The sequence below is a fragment of the Camarhynchus parvulus genome, chromosome 4A, assembly GCF_901933205.1.
Source record: "Camarhynchus parvulus chromosome 4A, STF_HiC, whole genome shotgun sequence".
NCBI lineage: Eukaryota > Metazoa > Chordata > Aves > Passeriformes > Thraupidae > Camarhynchus > Camarhynchus parvulus.
In genome coordinates, this window is record NC_044600.1 from 9772803 (window position 1) to 9791639 (window position 18837).

The window sequence follows — 18837 nt, forward strand, 5'->3', positions numbered from 1 at the left end:
GGACTGATTTAGGAAAGGCACAAAACAGTGGTGTCCAAAATATGCTGAATACTCTCCAAACAAAACAAGACAAGTGTGCAGTGTCCTACAGGGCAGTGCTTGGGTGCTTAAAGAAATCACCATTTTCTGTGGAAGGTGATGGGGACATAATCCCAACAGGATCAGCATCCTTTTGAGCCTCAAGTCTCTCATTTCCCTATGGCTGCTCTATTTTGCCTTCTCAGCCCCATGGCACAGATGCAGCAGTGTGAAATAGGATGGCAAACAATGCTTTAGATCCACAAGATTAAATGGATGAAACCTGGAGCAGTCAGTATGAGAGTGACTGGATGCCAAACTGCAGTGAAGATGGCTTGTTTGGGGGCATTCCTCCAGCCTCACTAGTGTGGTGCAGAGCTGTGTTAGCATGTCATGGTTTGTCTTCTTTCAGCCCTATGTCCTTTAGTTTAGTTTATCCTGCTTGGTGCTGTTATGGTCTGGTTTTTCAGTTATTAGAAAAGCCTTTGCCCAAATTAAGGTGCAAATGAGACCATATGCCAAAGTCAATAGTATGGATTTTGTTTAATAGTAAATATGAGAGAGAGAGAGAGCGAAAGGAAGAGAAAGAAATAGAAAAGCGGGGGGGATAACAAGACAAAGAGGGACAGAGACAGAATAAAGACAATATCACCACTCTGTGGATCCCAGTGATGTTCTGTTGATCCTCTCCAGCTGGTCTTCTTGGTGGTGAGGGTGCCCTGAGAAGCGCAGAATCCAATGGAATAATATATGCTCAGGCCAGGGGGGAATGTCCAGGTATCTCCCCTCAGGGTGGGGGGCAGTTTGGTGGTGTCTTGCAACAGACTCTGGCTCTGTTACATCACTTTGTGTCACCTGCAATGCTGTGGTGCAAGGGGACAGTAAGGAGTCCTGGGAGCACTTTGGGGGTGTCTTTGCTGGATTATGACACCCCCTCAGCTACCTCCCACGTGGATGTCCCATGCATGTGGCCTGTGGGGTTGGGGATTTCACAGCTGGGCCTATTTGTGTAAGGAAGGATGGATGTTCAGTGCCTCTGATCAGAGGTTATGCCACACACAAGAAACCTCCTCTCCCCACCCTCAGTTGTGGGAGGGTCTGTGTAAACCTGGCCTCTGTAGGCTGTGGTCTTCCCCACCCCAAACATGGCCAGAGGTAATTCTCAGCACAGCTACCGGGCTTGGATTTCTTGTGGATGCATCCTTCTCCCTCAACCTGAGATTCCTGAACAATAGTGTCCCCTTTATCTTATCTACATGGCTTAACTCAGGGTCCAAAGTTCCAGTCAGGCATCTTCAGGGAGGGGTGGATGTAGCTTCTTTATACAGTTTTTGCTATAATGGGCAAAACCTCTTCATAACAATGTTTAAGCCATGAACCATTTCAGTCCCTGACAGGTGCCTCAGTGTTACTGTCCCTTGTTCCCAAACACAGCATTTCCATGATTTCTTAATAACTGCAATTCCGTTAGTCAGTGGGGCCGTAAAGGGATTTGTATCTGGGGTTGAGATTCAGTAGCTGGACTTTTATAGATTCTTAACCAGACTAGCAAAGTTGTGTGTTCACAGCTGTTTTACAGTAATAGATGCTTCTTCATCTAAGTGCTGGAGAATGCAGGTTGGCTGGGTAAGGCGGTGACTCCACATTAGGAGAGGATCTCACAATGAAAAGTTTTATGATTTTCTTTAGTTGAAATCTGGTGAGTGGGACAATGAAATTTCCAGAATTAAATGATTCTGGCTGGTTTTCCTCTCCAGCTAATTACACAAATACTTTTTTTGAAATCAGCTATTAATATTGAGAATAGGTTAAGAAATTGGAAAGTTAGATGAAATCCCCAAGAGCACAGGTAGTTTGGAAAATGAGAAGAAATAGGCAGCAGCTTTACAGCTTGTTGCTGTGCACATTAATCAGATTTGCAGTAGGCAGCAGCTACTTTATGTGCAAATACTTTAAAACTGGTTTAAAAAACCAAGCAGGATGTCTGAGTCCCCAGGTTCACGTAAAGGGGGTAATGAATACCTGCATAATGAGATAGAAAGGCCATAAACTCGGTGGTAGGAGTTTTCAGTCTCTCTTCAGCTGGGTTTCTGCAGCTTTCTCAGCCTCTCAGTGCCAGCCAGGGAGGCAGTCACTTGCCAGGGTCTCCCTGTGGGGAAAGAGGCTCTTGGCCTCCAAACGCTGCAGCTTTGCCATCAGTGACTTTGTGCAGTGCCCCATGCACGAGCTGTCCTGTGACTCTCACATCAGAAATGCTCATCCCTCAAAAGGAAAAACTAAAGCTAGTTTGAAAAAAATATTTCCAAGGAAAAACTATATTGAAGATCAAAAAGTAAAGACATGCACTGTGAAATAGTTGAGAGAAAACACTTTGATTGATTGAGGTTTAAAAAGAGCAGCTACTATTTTTTCTATTTTTAAATTTAATTTCTGTTCCTGAACTGTGTGTATCTTAAAAGCTATTTTTTCACCTATCCATAACTTCAACAAGGACACAGCATCTGTGAGCAGCTGGATGAGATTATTTAATTCTGTCCTGTCCTGCTAGTAAACTCAATTTAAAAGTAATCAATCATAACCACAACCCATACTTATTGCTATATGTTACCAACTTCTTGCTCACGTACACAGGTGTGGGAAGGTGGCTCTTTGAGAGAGGGTGGCAGCCTCATGCCAGGAATGAATTGAGCCCTGAGCTTGCTGCAGCCCCATGGTGGACATAACTGCAGGGAAACACGCTCAGTTTTTCCATGGGTGGAAATATCTGTGGGGTGGAAATATCTGTGGAGCACGTTAAAGCACATTGACAGCTTGTTTGCAAACAGCTGTGCATGTGGGAGCATTCAATTGACAAGTATACTGAGGAATTGTCTTCAGCCACAGCAGGTGAAGAGAAATGGGTCTTTCAGACATGGCTCAGGGTTTTGGATGCCAGCTCATGCCCCACATGAAGGCAGCATTGGCAGCGATGGCATCCAGGAAGATGCAAGCCTTGTATGTGCCAAGGCTGTTGCCTGCCTCCAAGCAGGAGTAATGACCACCCCGACATTAACAGCGATTAAACAGCACCAAAGGCTTTGAAAACAACCCCTGGTGAGGTGAATCAGCCGGGGCTGGTGTCTGTGGGCACTGGAGCAGCTGCTGTGGAGCAGGGGCTGTGCTTGCACCTGCAGCCTGAGGTGAGTGCTCTGGTGGGACAGGGACAGGGAGGTCAGCTGACTTCCTCTAGTCTCATCCCTGGCGATTTTAAAAACAAGAGGTTTAAAAACAATCCCTCCTTGGAGTAATAATCCTCTTGGGTTAACAGCAGAAGAGGGGAGTGCCTGGCACAGCGCTGACAGCAGTGCCCTGGTCCTGTCCCCAGCCAGGGCAGCCCCAGCCCCCCTGGCCATCGTGTGCCCCGGTGCCATCCCTGCTGAGCAGGAGCCGCATGGCCGAGAGCCGATGTGAGATGACACCTCTGCAGGAGAGCTGTGAGGGTGCGAAGCTGTTATAGCCTACGTAAAAGGAAGACAGAAAGGGGCATAGGAAAAAAAACCCACAAAAATTGTGTGTTCGTTCCTCACTCTTCCCTCAGTGCTGTCTCACCCCGTGCATAGGCTTCAGAGGTGTGAACACATCCTGTTTACATCTGCCACCAGGACGGGAGGCTGAGGGAGCACACGGCTGAGGCACGGGAGAGCAGCTGCAGCGGGACAGGCCCTGGCATGGACACAGTGCCCGTCTACCACGGGGCCATCACCCGAGAGGCTGGGGAGAAGCTGCTGCTGGCGGCGGGCACGGACGGCAGCTACCTGCTGCGGGACAGCGAGAGCATCCCGGGGGTCTACTGCCTCTGCGTGCTGTGAGAGCGGGCCGGGAGCGGGCCGGGAGCGGGCCGGGAGTGAGGGGCTGGCCGGGGCAGCGGGCCGGGAGTGCGGAGCTGGCCGGGAGCTCAGGGTTGGCCGGGGCAGCGGGCCGGAGCAGTGGGACGGGAGCTCAGGGCTGGCCGGGGCAGCGGGCCGGAGCAGTGGGACGGGAGCTCAGGGCTGGCCGGGGCAGCGGGCCGGAGCAGTGGGACGGGAGCTCAGGGCTGGCCGGGGCAGCGGGCCGGAGCAGTGGGACGGGAGCTCAGGGCTGGCCGGGGCAGCGGGCCGGAGCAGTGGGACGGGAGCTCAGGGCTGGCCGGGGCAGCGGGTCGGGAGCGCAGGGCTGCCAGGGCTGCTCAGGCGGCAGCTGATTGCCGACAATCCCCTCCACAATAGGGGTGTCCCCACAACAAAATATGTTCTAGTGTTGCCGTCTGCTTATGTGTGAGACTTTTGACTCCTTCACCTTGGCTTAAGAGAGAGGGGTGCAATAAGTGGTGTGGGGTCCCTTGCAAAGCAGAGAGGAGCAGGTTTTGCCTTGCAGAGCCCACGCTTCCCACGGACAAAAAGCCACAAAGAGAAAGCAGGCAGGCACATGGGAAGGATAAGCAAGGTGCCATAGAAAAATGCCAGGCGACTTGGCTCAGGATGGTGTGTGTATCATCTTTGTGCTCTGTAACCCTCTTGCTTTCTGTCTGTGTTCTTCGGCTTCCCTGGTGTGCTCATGGGTGTGCTCAGCAGCATCCCCAGTGACCCTGTCATTGGGAAAGGTAACACCGAAGGCGCATGAAGTACTGATGGTAACAAACTAGGTGATAATGTTTCATCAAATTGCATGAAAAGGGAGGCATCTGATGGGATGACCTGTCAGAGACAGAGTAAAAGTTCCCCTGGGAGAGCTGGGGGACTTTATATTCATAGGACCTCATTTTAAGGAGGAAATTAAATTACCCTACTGTTGGCAAAATTCTCGGAAGTCCTGGTGACACTGTACCGTTGCATGAGAAGAACAAAGATGACACTTATGCCGTACTTTGGTAGGAGAAGGAACACTAGAGAAAAGCCTTTTAGGTCCAGCATGAAATCAGCTAACAGAAGGAACTCAGGAAACTGGCAAAAAAACACAAGGGGAAGAAGGGTCCTAAGTCAGGTTTTCCCCAAATCCCTTGAATACATTTCTGACAATATGTAATTAAGCCCTGGGCGAGCGTCATTATCTTCCTGTTATAGACCAGTAAATGGAGACGTGCAAGATGGTTATAGACAATCCAAAAAGACACAATACTCTTCTCAGGGGAGGTCTTTGTGGCAGAGGATGTATTTTTTCTTCTCTCATGAAATCAGGCGACCCAAGTTAGGTGTTCCTGCTAACAAATACCTTAACAGCAAGCTGAAAATGGGAAATAAGAAGCATCTTGAGTTAAATGAAAATGGAAGAGACATAGCAAGAGGTAAGGAGTGCTATGATTCCGGGGATGGGAATAGGCAATAAAAGCAGAATCTCTTTAAAGTAACTATCAGAGGAAATGGGGATATACCACCCTTACACTCAGAAGTCATTCAGTGCAGGTGAAACACTAAGGCATTAGAGAAAGGGTCAGGAAGAGTGTTACAATGCTGAATAAGACAGAGAATACCAGAATTAGTCTAACATCAGTCTAAATCAGGATGTAGGTATGTAACAAGGTCTTTCAGTTGTACACTATCAGCTGGGATTTTTTGTCTATTGGTAATAATTTATGCCATTTGAAAGAAATTTCATTAATGAAATAAAATATAGAAAATGAAAATAGGAAGAAATTAAAGCTTTTCTAGCTGTGAAGCTCTGCAATCTTTGGAGGAAAAGATACTTCAGTAAGAAACAGACCAAATTGCTTCTAAAATTATGGGCCATTCATGTCTCCATGGTATGTTGCATTGAAACATATGTATGATAAACAAAAGGGTAAAAGCAAAAAACCAAAAATTAATGGTGAGTGTTCTGCAGGCTCAGAACATAGATCCTTAATAGTTATTCTGTAAAGGAAATTTAAAATAGCATCTTGGATAAATCCAGATAAAATTTAAATGAAAAATGTTGTGATGAGTATGAGCTGATACAGAAAGAAAGTTGGGTAAAGAATGGTAGAATTAAGCCTTGGTTCCAATACTTCTTAATAGCCAATTCAAATAATTACGTAAGAAATAGCAGATATGGTAAACAGCATGTCACACACTAACTGTGGAGACAGTTTTTATACCAGGAAAGGATCCCACACTGAGATAGCATTGACAGTTTGAAGAAATGTGGGCTATAAACCAGAGAAGTGCTTTGACAGGGTAAGTTTGCCAAAGCAGAGCACTTTAGTGGAGAGACTGCAGGAGCAGGAAAGGAAGGTCTGAGAGGTAGAGATCTGTGTTCAGTGGAGGATGCTAAGCCTGGCTTTGGCAAGAAGCCAGTGGACATAACCTGTCCACATTCCAGTCTGAACATCATGGGCAGAGATGGAACAGGTGACAGACATCCATGTGCAGGGCAGCTCTGGTAAAAACTGAGGGAAGTGTGCAGTTGCTGTTTTCACTCTGTAAGGAAAAGAAAATTAAAGAAAGAATAAGTATTTCTCTGCTTTTTAAAATGCTTCGTTCTAAATAAATAATGGAAATTATTAGGAATAACAAAGTTATTCAGCAGTTTACATTATGGTTCAGAATCCATGGTTCAGAAGATCACTATAGGAATATATAGACATATGAAGATCAGACAAAAGATGAATTTTCTAGAAGTAATGAAGTGATCTTTGAAACATGGGAGATAAAGCTGGTCAACCATTAGATATACTGCAGTAAGTATCAGAGCTAAACAAAATATTTTTCATGTTTCCAGTGAAAATTTCTACCAGGAGTGTATGTGCTTTATGCTGCCGGTAATGTTTCTATTGCCCTTAGAAAACAAAAAGAGAGAAATAGTCCAGTTTTCCAAAATCAAGACATGTTCAGCCTGTCTTTGCCCTCTCCGTCCACTTCCCTGGGGAAATAAAACAAACCAAAACAAACATAAAATCCTGCAGCTCCCTAGTTCTAACCATTTTAGGGTTCCTTTTCCCATCACAGGGGAATTACAAGGCACAGTTCTGATAAAGAGAAAAGAAATATTTATCAAAAGAGCAATTAAGCATATATTTGGATGACAGTGGTGTCATCTACTTGAATTCACATTAGTGACTGCTCTGCATTTCCAGCTCCAGGTACTGTAATTGTCAAGCCCTATGATTTCACTGCATTGCTTATGCTCAAACAATGTCTCCTTTTCCCAAGAAACTGCATAAATTTGTAATGCCACGATCACCACCACATCCTCTCCCTCGAAAAAGCCCTGACATATTTTGGCAGGCTTTGAGCCTCTTAAGGCACACAATGAGGACTGCAGTGTTCATGGTCAGGCTCATTCACCTTTTGCTTTTCCAATTAAAAAGCAGAGCCCTGACCTTTAAAAAGGAGAAGAGTCAAAGACTTCATGAATCCCTTGTGACTGACGCTGATTTTACAGGGCAAGCATAAAAGAGACAGGTAGTAGCATAAAACCTGACCTATAGAGGTGGGTAACTGCAGCAGGCAGGACCCTGTTGGAGCATTCATCTAGAAAACACTCTGCTTTCTCTCTTCTTTGTTTCTCTGGAGCTACTGATTTATCTCCCTTGAATGCCACTTTCCACTTTCTGAAGCTGGGATGTGCACATGGTGTGCCTGAAAGCTTTCAAAGAGACAATGAATATTTTCTTGGTGTGACTGCAGCAAAGCACAAAGGACCCACTTTCAAAAATATTTGAAGACCACAATTAAACTATGCATGGAAGAGTAGTAAGGTTTTGATTTGCAATTGTATGCTCTGGGGCTCTTGCAAACAGAGGTGCTGCTTTCAAATTTTGGCAAAGATTTTCATACCAGATGCTCCTGGGTCTTCATTGTATTCATATCATTATTGAATTGATAATACCTACTTTAAGGGTGTTGTGAATATGTCAACAGAGGCACACAATTCTTTCCTGGAAGTTTTTAGAGTTGAACTGAAAAGCAAGATTTTTGTTGTTCCTGAGAACTGGTCTAGAAGAAATGCATATGCTTTATAAAACATACACGTTTTACCCATAAACAAGTTAGACTCTACACACAGTACACTAGGGTTTTAATATCAAGCCTGATTGTTCCAGGGAGCTTTCTTTACTGGTTTGATTTCCTCTCTGCTCAATGCCCCGTTTGACATTTTTAGCACAGTCAGAAATCCTCTGTGCTCTCAGCTCCTAATGAAGTCAATGGGGGACACGGGACACACTAATGGTGACTACTTTGAGGAGCAGCCTCTTCAACCTTGCCTGAAAAATGTATAAAGAAAATGCCTGAGAGTGCCAAAAGCCCCAAGTTCCTTTACAGATACATGAGCGCTCATGCAGAAACAAGCAGCTCATGCCTGAATTGGCAAAGATAAAGCATTTGTAGTTTGGGTTTTAAAATTCACATGCTTGAAAATACTGAGAATGTTAGTAGTTGTTTCAGAGCTGTAAGTAAGACAAACACGACGTGCTTGTCAAACTGTATGTTCAGATGATTTGTTTGAAACCAGCCGTTTGTGTACTGTGCTGCATTAAATTTGTGGAGAATAATCAAAAGCTGGAATTGAAAGCTGTTTGGAGCTCTTGAAGCAACAGTAATGGCAACAGGGATAGGCTGCAGTCCTATCAGATTTTACGTGTGCTATTTTTTCTGTCACTGTAACCACGGTGCACAAGTTCAAGGCAACGTGCTGAAACTTTGTGATGAGAGAGATACATCAGCTGTGCAGTACGAAGGTGTAATACAGGATCACAAGCCAGCTTCTGTTTGGCATTTCCTTTGTTTCCTATGTATTCTTTTTGATAGACATGGCAGAATAATTGCGTTCTTTTATAACACTGCACATAATCATCATCATCATTCAAGACGTAATTTGAAACAAAAGAAGAAACCCCTCAATTCAACATTGCTGTTGCAAATATCACACGCTGTTTTCAGCTTTGAAAAAAGTTTTCTGTAGCACAATGGTAAATTTTACTGAGGTGAGTATTTCAGGTGCCTGCTAACCAGAGTGAGTGTTGTCTTTGCTGAGCATAACTTGGCTAATGACCTTCACATATTCCAATGACTTTTCTTGGAAAGGTAGACAGCCTGAATCATGGAATTGATGAAACTTAATGGGAGGCTAAGTTACTGGCCTGCCATAAAGTAATATCCTTCTATTTAGCATCTGAGATTTGAATAAATTCTTACTTTATTTCTGAATTTCAAGAAATTCCTCTTTGAGGTATTGCTTTTGGCTAGAATCTCCTTGTACCAGACTGACACAAACCCTGCTCAGAAAGGCTGCACACTTGCTCTTTAGGTAAATCAGGAGCATTTCTTCAGATAGTTAGGAGTGTTGAAGCAGTAAAGATACTGACAATCTTCCACAGAAATCTCTGCATAAATTCAGAGCTATTTCACAAGACTTAAATTTCTCTTTTAAGCTTTTGTTAATTTCAGAAGAAAAAAATCAAGATAATGCATTTTTTTATAATGCTACAGCATTACAGCAAGTTAATATGTATTACTCATGTGGTATTGAGGGTAAATTTTTCCCACAAGAAGTGTTGATAAAGGAATCAGTGACAGAAATCAGTGACAGGAATGTTCACTCGAGTGCTGCTGTGATTTAAGCTACAGTCACTCCGTTGGGCTTTTCAGATGTAAACACCAGTTTAACCTATTTTATTCACTCTTGCAGACAATAGAGCTTGTATCTTGCACATGATCTCAATGTGAAGGCTATTTCTTCAGCTTGAGTTAGCTGAAGAGTGGTAATTTCTGAGTTGCTGTACTTAGCTGAGACCTAAATAAAGAGAGAATCAGTCTGTTTGTCAAAAAGAAAATACAAATTCTAGGAGAGAGTGAGGAGAAGTTTAAAGGCTCTGAGGCACTGCTATGTATTCCCCCAAATTCAGGAGTTTTGGCTTTGTGGTAGCCATCTCCCACCTCTGTATCTCTTGTTGTGCCCATGCCAGCACCCACATTCCCTGTCCAGGATTGCCCACCAGGACACTGCCTGAAGTTGTTTCCTCTGGGCATTCAGGAGCTGATCTGCACCTACATCAAACACCTATGGTGGGGCAGAAGTGGCTCCAGCCTGAGCTCCCATGCTCATTTGCTCTGTGCCATTGACCTCCACGCCAGAGTCCCCTTGAGCTGCCCAACAGGGTTCCTCTCCAGAGCGGTGTGGTGCTCCTCTCCATAGATCTCCACAGCATTAAGTGGTTTCTAGGCATTATCTCTGCTTGAGAGATGAAGAGTTTAACTCTGTTTCACAGAAGAGAAAGGTGACACAGGAGCCCCAGGTCTGCAGTACCCTCTAGCTTTGGGTTCCCAGTGTAAGGGCCATGGGAAGGGATTCTGAGGCTACCCAATGTTATTCTGCACAACTTGCTGACTTTGCTTGCATTGCTGAGGTCTGTTTCCTTGTTTCCTACAACTTTGGCTTCTAAAACATCCATCTTCTCCTGGTTCTTTCAGCATTTTGTGCTCCTCCCAGACCAAGCCCCCTCATACTTTACCTCTGTATATCCCCTTCCTTAGTCATTTAGTCTTTCTGTCAGGGGTTCAATATTTGTTGCTGTTTCCTTCCCCAGCTTGCATAGATATTGGTCCCCTTTTCTTTCCTTCCACATCCATCCCACCTAGTCCCAAACTTCCTGCCCAAGACACCCAATTACTAAATTACCTTCTGGTTTTAATCTCACTAATCTAGGCTAGGCAATACACATACATTTGAGATCATGGACACTGCTTGCCTGAGTGCCCATGGTACAGCCAGCTCAGACACGGTGATGCTACAACTGCTAACAACCTTTAGAGGGTGCTTCTCTTGCAGCCTAGAGAGCTACTACTGCTTTCAGAGAGTGCAAGAGATTTGTTCTTTCAAACAAATTTTATGTCTTACCCTGAAAACTGGGCACCCCCTCCTCTGACAATTAAAAGTTTTTTTTTTTTTTAAACATGGGAGAAGTGCTGTTTTGCCTAATGTGTTCCCTTCTGCCTTCTCCATCCCTAAAGGAGGGTGAGGCAAATACCTAAGAAATGAAATTTCAGTCTGAAATGCTGAAATGTGGCAAAGTTATAAGAAACTGACTCTGGGCAGTCTAATGCTCAGAACCATTGTTTGTAGGCTACACCATGGTCTGGTTCTTAAACTATGTTGAACAGTGAAATCCCAAGGTAAGGTCAGGTTGTAAATGTACCAGGTAAGAAGAGCTGATTGACATAACGCAATGACATCTGAAGAGAAAGATATGTACAGAGGAAGAAATTGATCTAATTTGTTGCTGACATGGCTTTCCCTTGTCTCTGTTTTTCTCCCTTTTAATGTGTTCAATTTTGGGCTCAGAAATGAATAAAAATTAGTTTAATAAAATTTCCCAACTGAGATGCAAAGTATTTGGAAATGATTTTAAAGTATACCATGCAGCTGAAATGTCATCATTAATTTTAATCTGCAGCATGCGTGTAATGTCCTCGGGCTATTCCAATGGTGCAGAAGATTGTAATCATTCACCTGTTAAAGTAAATGCAGCTTTAACAGGTCTGATCACAGCTAAAAAGGAGGAATGGAGAGGACAGGTAGACAGATGGTGTTTCAGTATGTCATCTGTGAACGATGCCTTGGTAACTCTTTGGGAGGAATTATCTGGCTATAAAGAAAAAAGAAGCCTATAATATAAAGTATTCCTATAATAGCAACTTTTTCTAGGTTTTCCTTTGATAAAGTTTTCCAAGGGAAAGTATTGAAACAGAGCCTGTGTTAGTGCAGTTCCCAGCTGGTATAACATATCCTTCCCTATGGAGACAAAAGAAAAGTGAGATGTCACAAAAATGTCATTAGTGGTGACCAAAGCACTCTTTCATAAGTGCTATCTGGTATTGTCCTTACAGCAGTGGCTCTTTTCTGCTTCCCCTCACCAGCATTTTGGTATTTTTTGCCTATGATCAAAAACTTACAGAGCCTCATTCATCAAGATGTTAATTCATGATTGTTTCTGTCCCCTGAGCTTCACTGACAGGAGAGAGGAGCTTTGCTGTTGTGAGTGGGGCTGCGTCTGTCCTTGGGACAGGTGAAGCAATGGGGGAGCTCTTCAGTGGATCTTTACCTGGTTGTCATGACCTGGTCCTCCTCCAAGATGTGCTAATACACCAGTGTCACTGAAAGTGCTCCCTGAGATCACACCACGTATAGGAACATTGTGTCTCTCTAGGAGCTTTTTTCCTGCTCTGAAGAGAGTAAAATGTAGAAAATTGAGCTGTCCTCTCATGTTAGCTGGGGAATTTCTCATTTCCTGAGATGTAATCTTCAGTAAATGAACTTTCTCACCTGCTTTTTTCCAGTGTTACATGCTTTACTATTTGGAAGGTAAGGTCCTCTGCAATCTCTATTTTAATTTGTGTATTTAATTTTTCTTTCAAGAAAAACATCTTGATCTTCCTTCAACCCACACTGATCTTAGTTCATGTGAGGTAGATTAAATCATAAAAACCTTTCTCATGGGAGGCTCTTGCCCATGTAGCAGTAAACTTCACCCAAAATCATATCACTAAATATGGAAGGTAAAAAACTCTTAGAAGCAAGTTCCTGCTGCATGACAGAAAGTTTTGATAAGATCACATTCATTGGGAGAGTACTGCTCAGAAGAGCTGTAATTCATTTTGTGGAGACCAAGGTCCCAGTAGAAAGTAGTTCAATGGGAAGATCTAGCTGTTCATCCTCTTAACAAAATGCACCTTCCTTCCTTTGTGCATTGCCTTTGAAGAGGCAGATGGGGATGTCCAGGTCATCTCCCATGTACTCAGCCTCTTGCTTTCCTGGTGGCTTCAGAGCCAATAACAGATGATAATGTTGTGTTTTTCAACTTAAGCACAGTAAAATCCCTCAGACCTTTCAGTCTTTCCTTCTCTGGGAAAAACATGAACATCTTCCAAGAGAGTGGAGAGCTCTCACTTGTCCCTCAGGAAGCTGTGATAACAATGTCATTCTCTTCCTATTCTCCACACTGTGCTCAAAGCATCCATCTTCTCAAATTCTTGTTTCTTTTTCAGAACCTCATGGGCTTTTAATCTGAACTATCCTTTGTGCTTTCCCTGTGCTCAGCTGAAATATTTTACAGTGTGATATTTTGAAAAATGCAGGATAGCTGCATTGTATCTCACCATACTTCAATACTGAATATTATTTTATCTGACCTCTATATTTTCAATTCATTCTGCTTAGAAAACCTTTCTGGTATAGTGCTGAGAGCCAACAGACAGCTCAGAGTCAGAACAGCACCACAGCCCCTCAACCTCTTCAACTCATGCAATCTCTTATGTAGACAAAACAGTGAAAGAAACAACAAATAGTGGCTTTCCAGATAACCATGCTGTTTGTGGAAAAATCAGATTTTAAAGGGACTGAAGCAGTTGGGAAAACATTTCTTTTGGGAAAACCAAGAATCAAACAAGGGTAGTAGAATCATAGAATCATAAAATGGCTTGGATTGGAAGGGACTTTAAACATCCCCTAGTTCATCCAATCATCTAGTTCCAATTTGCCCTGATGTGGGCAGGGATGCCACCCACTAGACCAGGTTGCTCATATCCTTATGCACAGTGTAATACTGAAAATAGAAGTCAAGACAATGAGTTCTAGATGTGTAGAATCATACTGGCAGATTTGAGACTTGAAAAAAATCACTGTGTAAAAGGTTAAATACCCACTTCAAAGAGATGGAACAAAATGCCAGGACCTCTCTGGTATTTTCCAGTACATTATGGCCTGTAAAATCCTCATTTCAGTAACCATGTGTTGGCTGGTGTTCTACATGTTTAGGTACAGCAAAGCTCCTTATGATTTAAAAAAAAATATTAATGTGAACATAATGTTATAAAAAGCTGATGACACAGGCACAGCTCTCAGTCTTTAAGAAGAGATGGTACAAGACTGTCTGAGGGCCCTAAAGGGAGACACTGGATTCCCTGAACAAGAATGTACATAATCTAGTGACTTAGAGGAATGTGCTTTTAGCCAACTGGGCTCGAGTTGTGGCTTCAAACACCACTGACCATGGTGCTATGGCATGGGAAGAAAAGCAGCTCCACATTCTTCCCTCTTCCTGCAGCCACAGCAGGTTGTTCGTGTTTCTTTCCAAGGTCCAAATCCCTGATGGACTGCAGTTTGCTGGGGAAAAAAGAGGGGAAAACCAGTGATGGCTGTTTTCCTCCTTGGGTTTCCATGAAATGAGCCTGGCCAGCTGCTTTTCATGTCTGTCTGGTGGCGTACAGAAAGTCAGGGAAAAGGCCCTCTTGGTAGACATGAAGAGGTGGATGAAGCTGTGGTGGGGCAGTATAAGGCACATATTTGAGGAGAGGAGGGCAGTGTCTCAGCTGTGCACAGGGAGCTTGTCCCTGCAGCAGCCCGGATGGGAGGGGATGGCTTTGTGTCCTTCACCTCTGTGTCTAGCCACAGTGGGACTCAAGTGGTGGGGACAGAGTTCACAAATCACCACAGGCATTTTGCTCCCACTTTTCTGGGTTGTAGCAGAGTGCCAGCTCTTAACAACTTCCTTCTATTATACCAGCCACCACTTTGCAAAGGTTGCTGTAATGACTTTTAAACAGGAATTTGACACAGATCATGAGTAACTGCAATCATATGATGTCTGTGTCACTGGTGGTTTCTCATATTTTGTAGTAACTGCTATAATGCCATGCATAACTGGAAGTAAATACAGTATATTTCTGATTTCTTAAGAATAAGAATTGATGGTCAAATAGGGAATGGTCCTTAAAATCCTGCTGTATGTTCATGTAAATCTATGTAGTGTGAAATAGAGGCATAGAATAATAGGATATGCTGAGTTAGAAGGGACCCATCGGGGTCATTGAGTCTAATTCCTGGCACAGCAGAGGACATCCCACGAATCACACCATGTGCCTGACAGCACAGTCCAAATGCTGCTTGAACTCAATACAGTCTTTCTTATCTGATACCATCTAAACTAATGTTGTACCCATGGAGCTCCTATTAATTGATTCTGAGTTAAATTTTTGGATATTAGTGTAGTAATCTACCATGTAAACCATTCACTGAGTTGGGTTTGTGAGAGAAGCAAGAGTGACTTTGGCATGAGTTGTGCCTTGTGCTATTAGTCTGTGGCTCCTTATTCACCAAAGACTCTGATGTTAAAGGAAGGAAGATTCCATACCCTTATATGTCTCTTTTTGGAGACAGTATTTGAAAGTTGGGAACGTATGGGCAAAGCAAAGAGTAATTGATTTAACTCCTTTTTTTGGGTATAGCTTTCCAAATAAATTACAGTAATGACATTGCTGCTGTTAACATCTGCATTTAAATGAGTCACAGAACAGTAATGTTATCTGTCAATAATACACCTTCTCTTTTTTCAGGCAAAGTGTTTCTGGTGTGTGTCAGTGAAAGGACATCACTGAAAAAAATTAATAAAGATGCTGAGGAAGGAATAGAAGCAACACCATTTAACCTAAAATAACTGAATACTGCTAAACTAGATCCAGGCCAGACTGATTCCTCTCATCCCAAAAAAACCCCGTAGGTTTAACACTGCATCTAGCCAGTAGGTTTTTTAGCTACCTAGAGGCTTTAGAGGTGAATTTATTTTTAAGGAAAAGTTAGCAAATGAGCTAACTCTCACATAACAGTATAGTTCTTACAAAAACTGTCAGGACAAATGAATAATAAATACCTGTTTTCTTTTTTTTCCACAGGCATCAGGGTTATGTTTATACCTACAGAGTGTCCCAGACAGAAGCTGGATCCTGGAGTGCTGAGGTGTGTACTTCTCCTTTCCCTCCTGAAAATTTCTGCATCCTGTTTGATATAGATTATAGATTTAATGAAATATATTCAAATTATTCATGTTTCTGCCTAGTCTGATTTTCATTGATGGTAATCGATCTAGAGTGCATCCATCAGTAAGATGTCTTGGTGCCACTTCTGACAGTCTAGAACTCATAAATTAATTCCCTGTTTCATTTCAGTTGTTGCATAATGCAGTAGTGCATCATTTTGCATCATTTTAAATGGCAAAAATATTGTGGTTTTATAATTTGACAAACACAATCTGTTTCCGTCTATCCTATGTACCATCAATGTCAGAATACTAAAGAAATAATTTTCAATGTACAGAGTTTTAATTCATTAATCCAGATCAATTCATCATTAGTGCAAAATATAGCCAAATCTTGATACAAAATATATTTTTGCCCATCTGATGGGAAACTGGTAATTTGGGTGCAGAAAAACATTATTTGTAATACAGACAACATTTATGTTGATGAAATTGGGATGTTAATCTCTATTTATTTTATGATTTTTTCCCTTTGGATGTACTCTGTGTATTAATTCATAATTAGTTTTCTGTTTGTATGTTAATGAACATCTATTTCAAATATTTTATAATTTCTAGACAGGCGTAATTCCTTGGCCATTACTGTATTAGAAGTGATTCTGGAACACAAAACTGATTCTTGGGGTTACTCTGAACAGATCAGGGGATGGAAATGACTGACATTACTGTGGAGTAGATAATTGTCCATATGACCCTTGGGAATAGTGCCCAGTAATTCTTTCTATAAGACATCAGGAGTTTGATGTAAGGGTTAGGATTTGTAGTGCCCAAGACAGAAGTTTTTCAGGACAGGGTGAGGGTGACAGTGCACCCATCATGCCAGGGTAAGCACTGTTATCTGTGGAAGGATTCCAGGGCTCCAGGGACCTCCACCTGTGGAGGGTAATTCCCTGACTGAAGCTGCAGCTTCCTGTAGCCCCAGATGACATCAGCATCTGCAGTGAGGTTTTTCTGGTGCTGCTACAATGTCTGGCCTGTGACCTCCACTGGCACTCTTATGTGTGGCTTTTGGGCTTTCCCTGCCTGTATTTTAGGCAAACCTTACCTGAATTTCACATCATATGTGTGTTGAAGGCCCAGGCTTTGCTATACATTCTCCGCAGGAGAAGGTTCTAGCTACAGATCTCTGATGCCAACCCTTCCCTTAAGGAACAGAAACTTTTAAGTAAATGTTGCTAAGACCATGCTGACTTCAGCTGTTAGACACAGCAGCCTAGGTCCAACTGATCCCCACAGAGTGTGCCTGCAAGGCTAAAACAGACTCCAGAGGCAGCTGGTCCTTTCCCGCTTCTGCTTCCTTCCCTGTGGCCGGTTATTCTGAGCAAGCTCAGGTCACATCCATCTTTCAAGGATGAAATTCAGGGAATTTAAAACAGTGCTGTGAAATCCCAGCCAGAGTGAAGATTCCAGCTGGTGCTGGGGAGGCTGGATTTAGCTCACAGCTGCTGGGTGAGAGCAGTGTCCCTTGAGTGGGACTATGTTGGCAGGACCCATGCTTGTCCTGCCTTGACTTTGGTGAAGAGGAGTGATTATGAGAAGGATTTAACACAAATGTTGGATATTTGATTAAAAGCACACATAGTTTCATTTAATACTGTTTGAAAAATTGCTAATGTAGAGAGATAGAAAGAGTCTAACTTCTAATAAATAGGTAACATTTGGCTGCTGTCTTTGTACAAGAAGTAGACAGGAATACTCAATGAACACATAAGCCAACATTGAATGCTCCAAGAAGGGTTTGCAAAGAAGTTGTGCCCTTGCTGGAATTTAGTGGTGTGAGGACTCCCTCTCTATAGTAAGCCCAGGCTGCTCTCTAGGTTTTCTCACTGGTGTTTCTGGGATGGAACTATTTTACTGATACAGGCTAGAAAGTTATTGGTAAGGAGGTTAAATCACTGGCTGCAGTAAGGGTCAGAAATAGCAAGGGGTCACTTGTAAGTCTGCCTAATTAGTGTGGCAGGTGACTGTGGGTAATTAGAGTGGGTTTCTCTAGTAGTGATTAAGAAATTGTTCCTCTTCCACCTTTCTATCCCCATGCTGCTGGGAACTGCTCAGAGTAGGAAGGCTGGGATGCCCCAGGGAAAGCAGAGAGCAGTGTGGCTCATTGACTCACCTGGAACTGGCACATCAGGGGGTTCACATCCATGGCTGGCTCCTTCCCTGCGAGCTGTGTGCGTTTCTGAAGACAAGGCCTGTATGCCAGCACAGGGTACCCCGCACCCCTCCTCACCTCTCCCCCTCTGGCTTTGCAGACAGCGCCTGGGGTCCCCCGGAGGCTCTTTCGGAAAGTGCACAACCTCATTTCAGCCTTCCAGAAACCCAACCAAGGCATTGTAACACCCCTGCAGAACCCAGTTGTCAACCACATGAAAGCCAACTACTCCCCAGGTACTGGTGGGGGGAGGAAACCTTGGCTGCAGCTGAGCAGAGCCCTCCATGGTGGCAGGGATAGAGGTCTTAGACTCGTATATTTGACCTGAACTGGCCAGCAGAGTGACATTGACATTGCCAAAAATGTGCCCTAACTTTGCTATTGTGTGATTTGAAATGCTGTCACTCAGGCGCTCATTACAGACAGGGCCTGTCAATGTGATAAGAAAATGGATTTTGAATATGTATTCCTGAGTGCTAGGGCAGCAATGGCTGCCTTCCCTCACCACCACCCTCGCCCATGGAAGTATGAGCCTTCTGCACTGTCCATTTTCTTACAGTATTCATCTATTCAAATATTTGTGATTATTTCTCTTAGGGAGGAATGAAGGCTATGACTTCCACCTGCAGCCATCATGAGGATGTCTCCCCATGTGTGACATAACCATATCTTCCAGCATCTCCTCTAATCTATGCTTTAAAACAGAATGGTTTATATGATAGTACATACAACTCTGTGAGTTTTCTTGTAACATTTGCAGAAATGTGTATTTCATAGAATTTATTGCTTAAGATGTAGAAGTTTAGATTTCAGAGTACTTTGAAGTTAGGGTGGGATATTTTTTAGGTTTTTTTTTTGTTTTTCC

At 43.3% G+C, this 18837-nt stretch overlaps 1 protein-coding gene across 1 annotated transcript; it reads left to right on the forward strand.

The window, feature by feature from the left end:
* Positions 1-3725: 3725 nt before the first annotated feature.
* SH2D1A (SH2 domain containing 1A) lies at positions 3726-18610 on the forward strand. The gene is made up of 4 exons (XM_030967973.1): positions 3726-3862; positions 15678-15741; positions 18073-18208; positions 18570-18610. Exons 1-4 carry the CDS (start codon positions 3726-3728, stop codon positions 18608-18610), a joined length of 378 nt encoding a protein of 125 aa, XP_030823833.1.
* Positions 18611-18837: the final 227 nt, after the last annotated feature.

Bases quoted from the DNA above. Each gene is read 5' to 3' on its own strand.
- SH2D1A (XM_030967973.1), top strand. From the start codon at position 3,726: ATGGACACAGTGCCCGTCTACCACGGGGCCATCACCCGAGAGGCTGGG. The intron at 15,742-18,072 runs GTGTGTACTTCT...CTGGCTTTGCAG, and splicing joins CTGGATCCTGGAGTGCTGAG to ACAGCGCCTGGGGTCCCCCG. The intron at 18,209-18,569 runs GTACTGGTGGGG...TATTTCTCTTAG, and splicing joins GAAAGCCAACTACTCCCCAG to GGAGGAATGAAGGCTATGAC.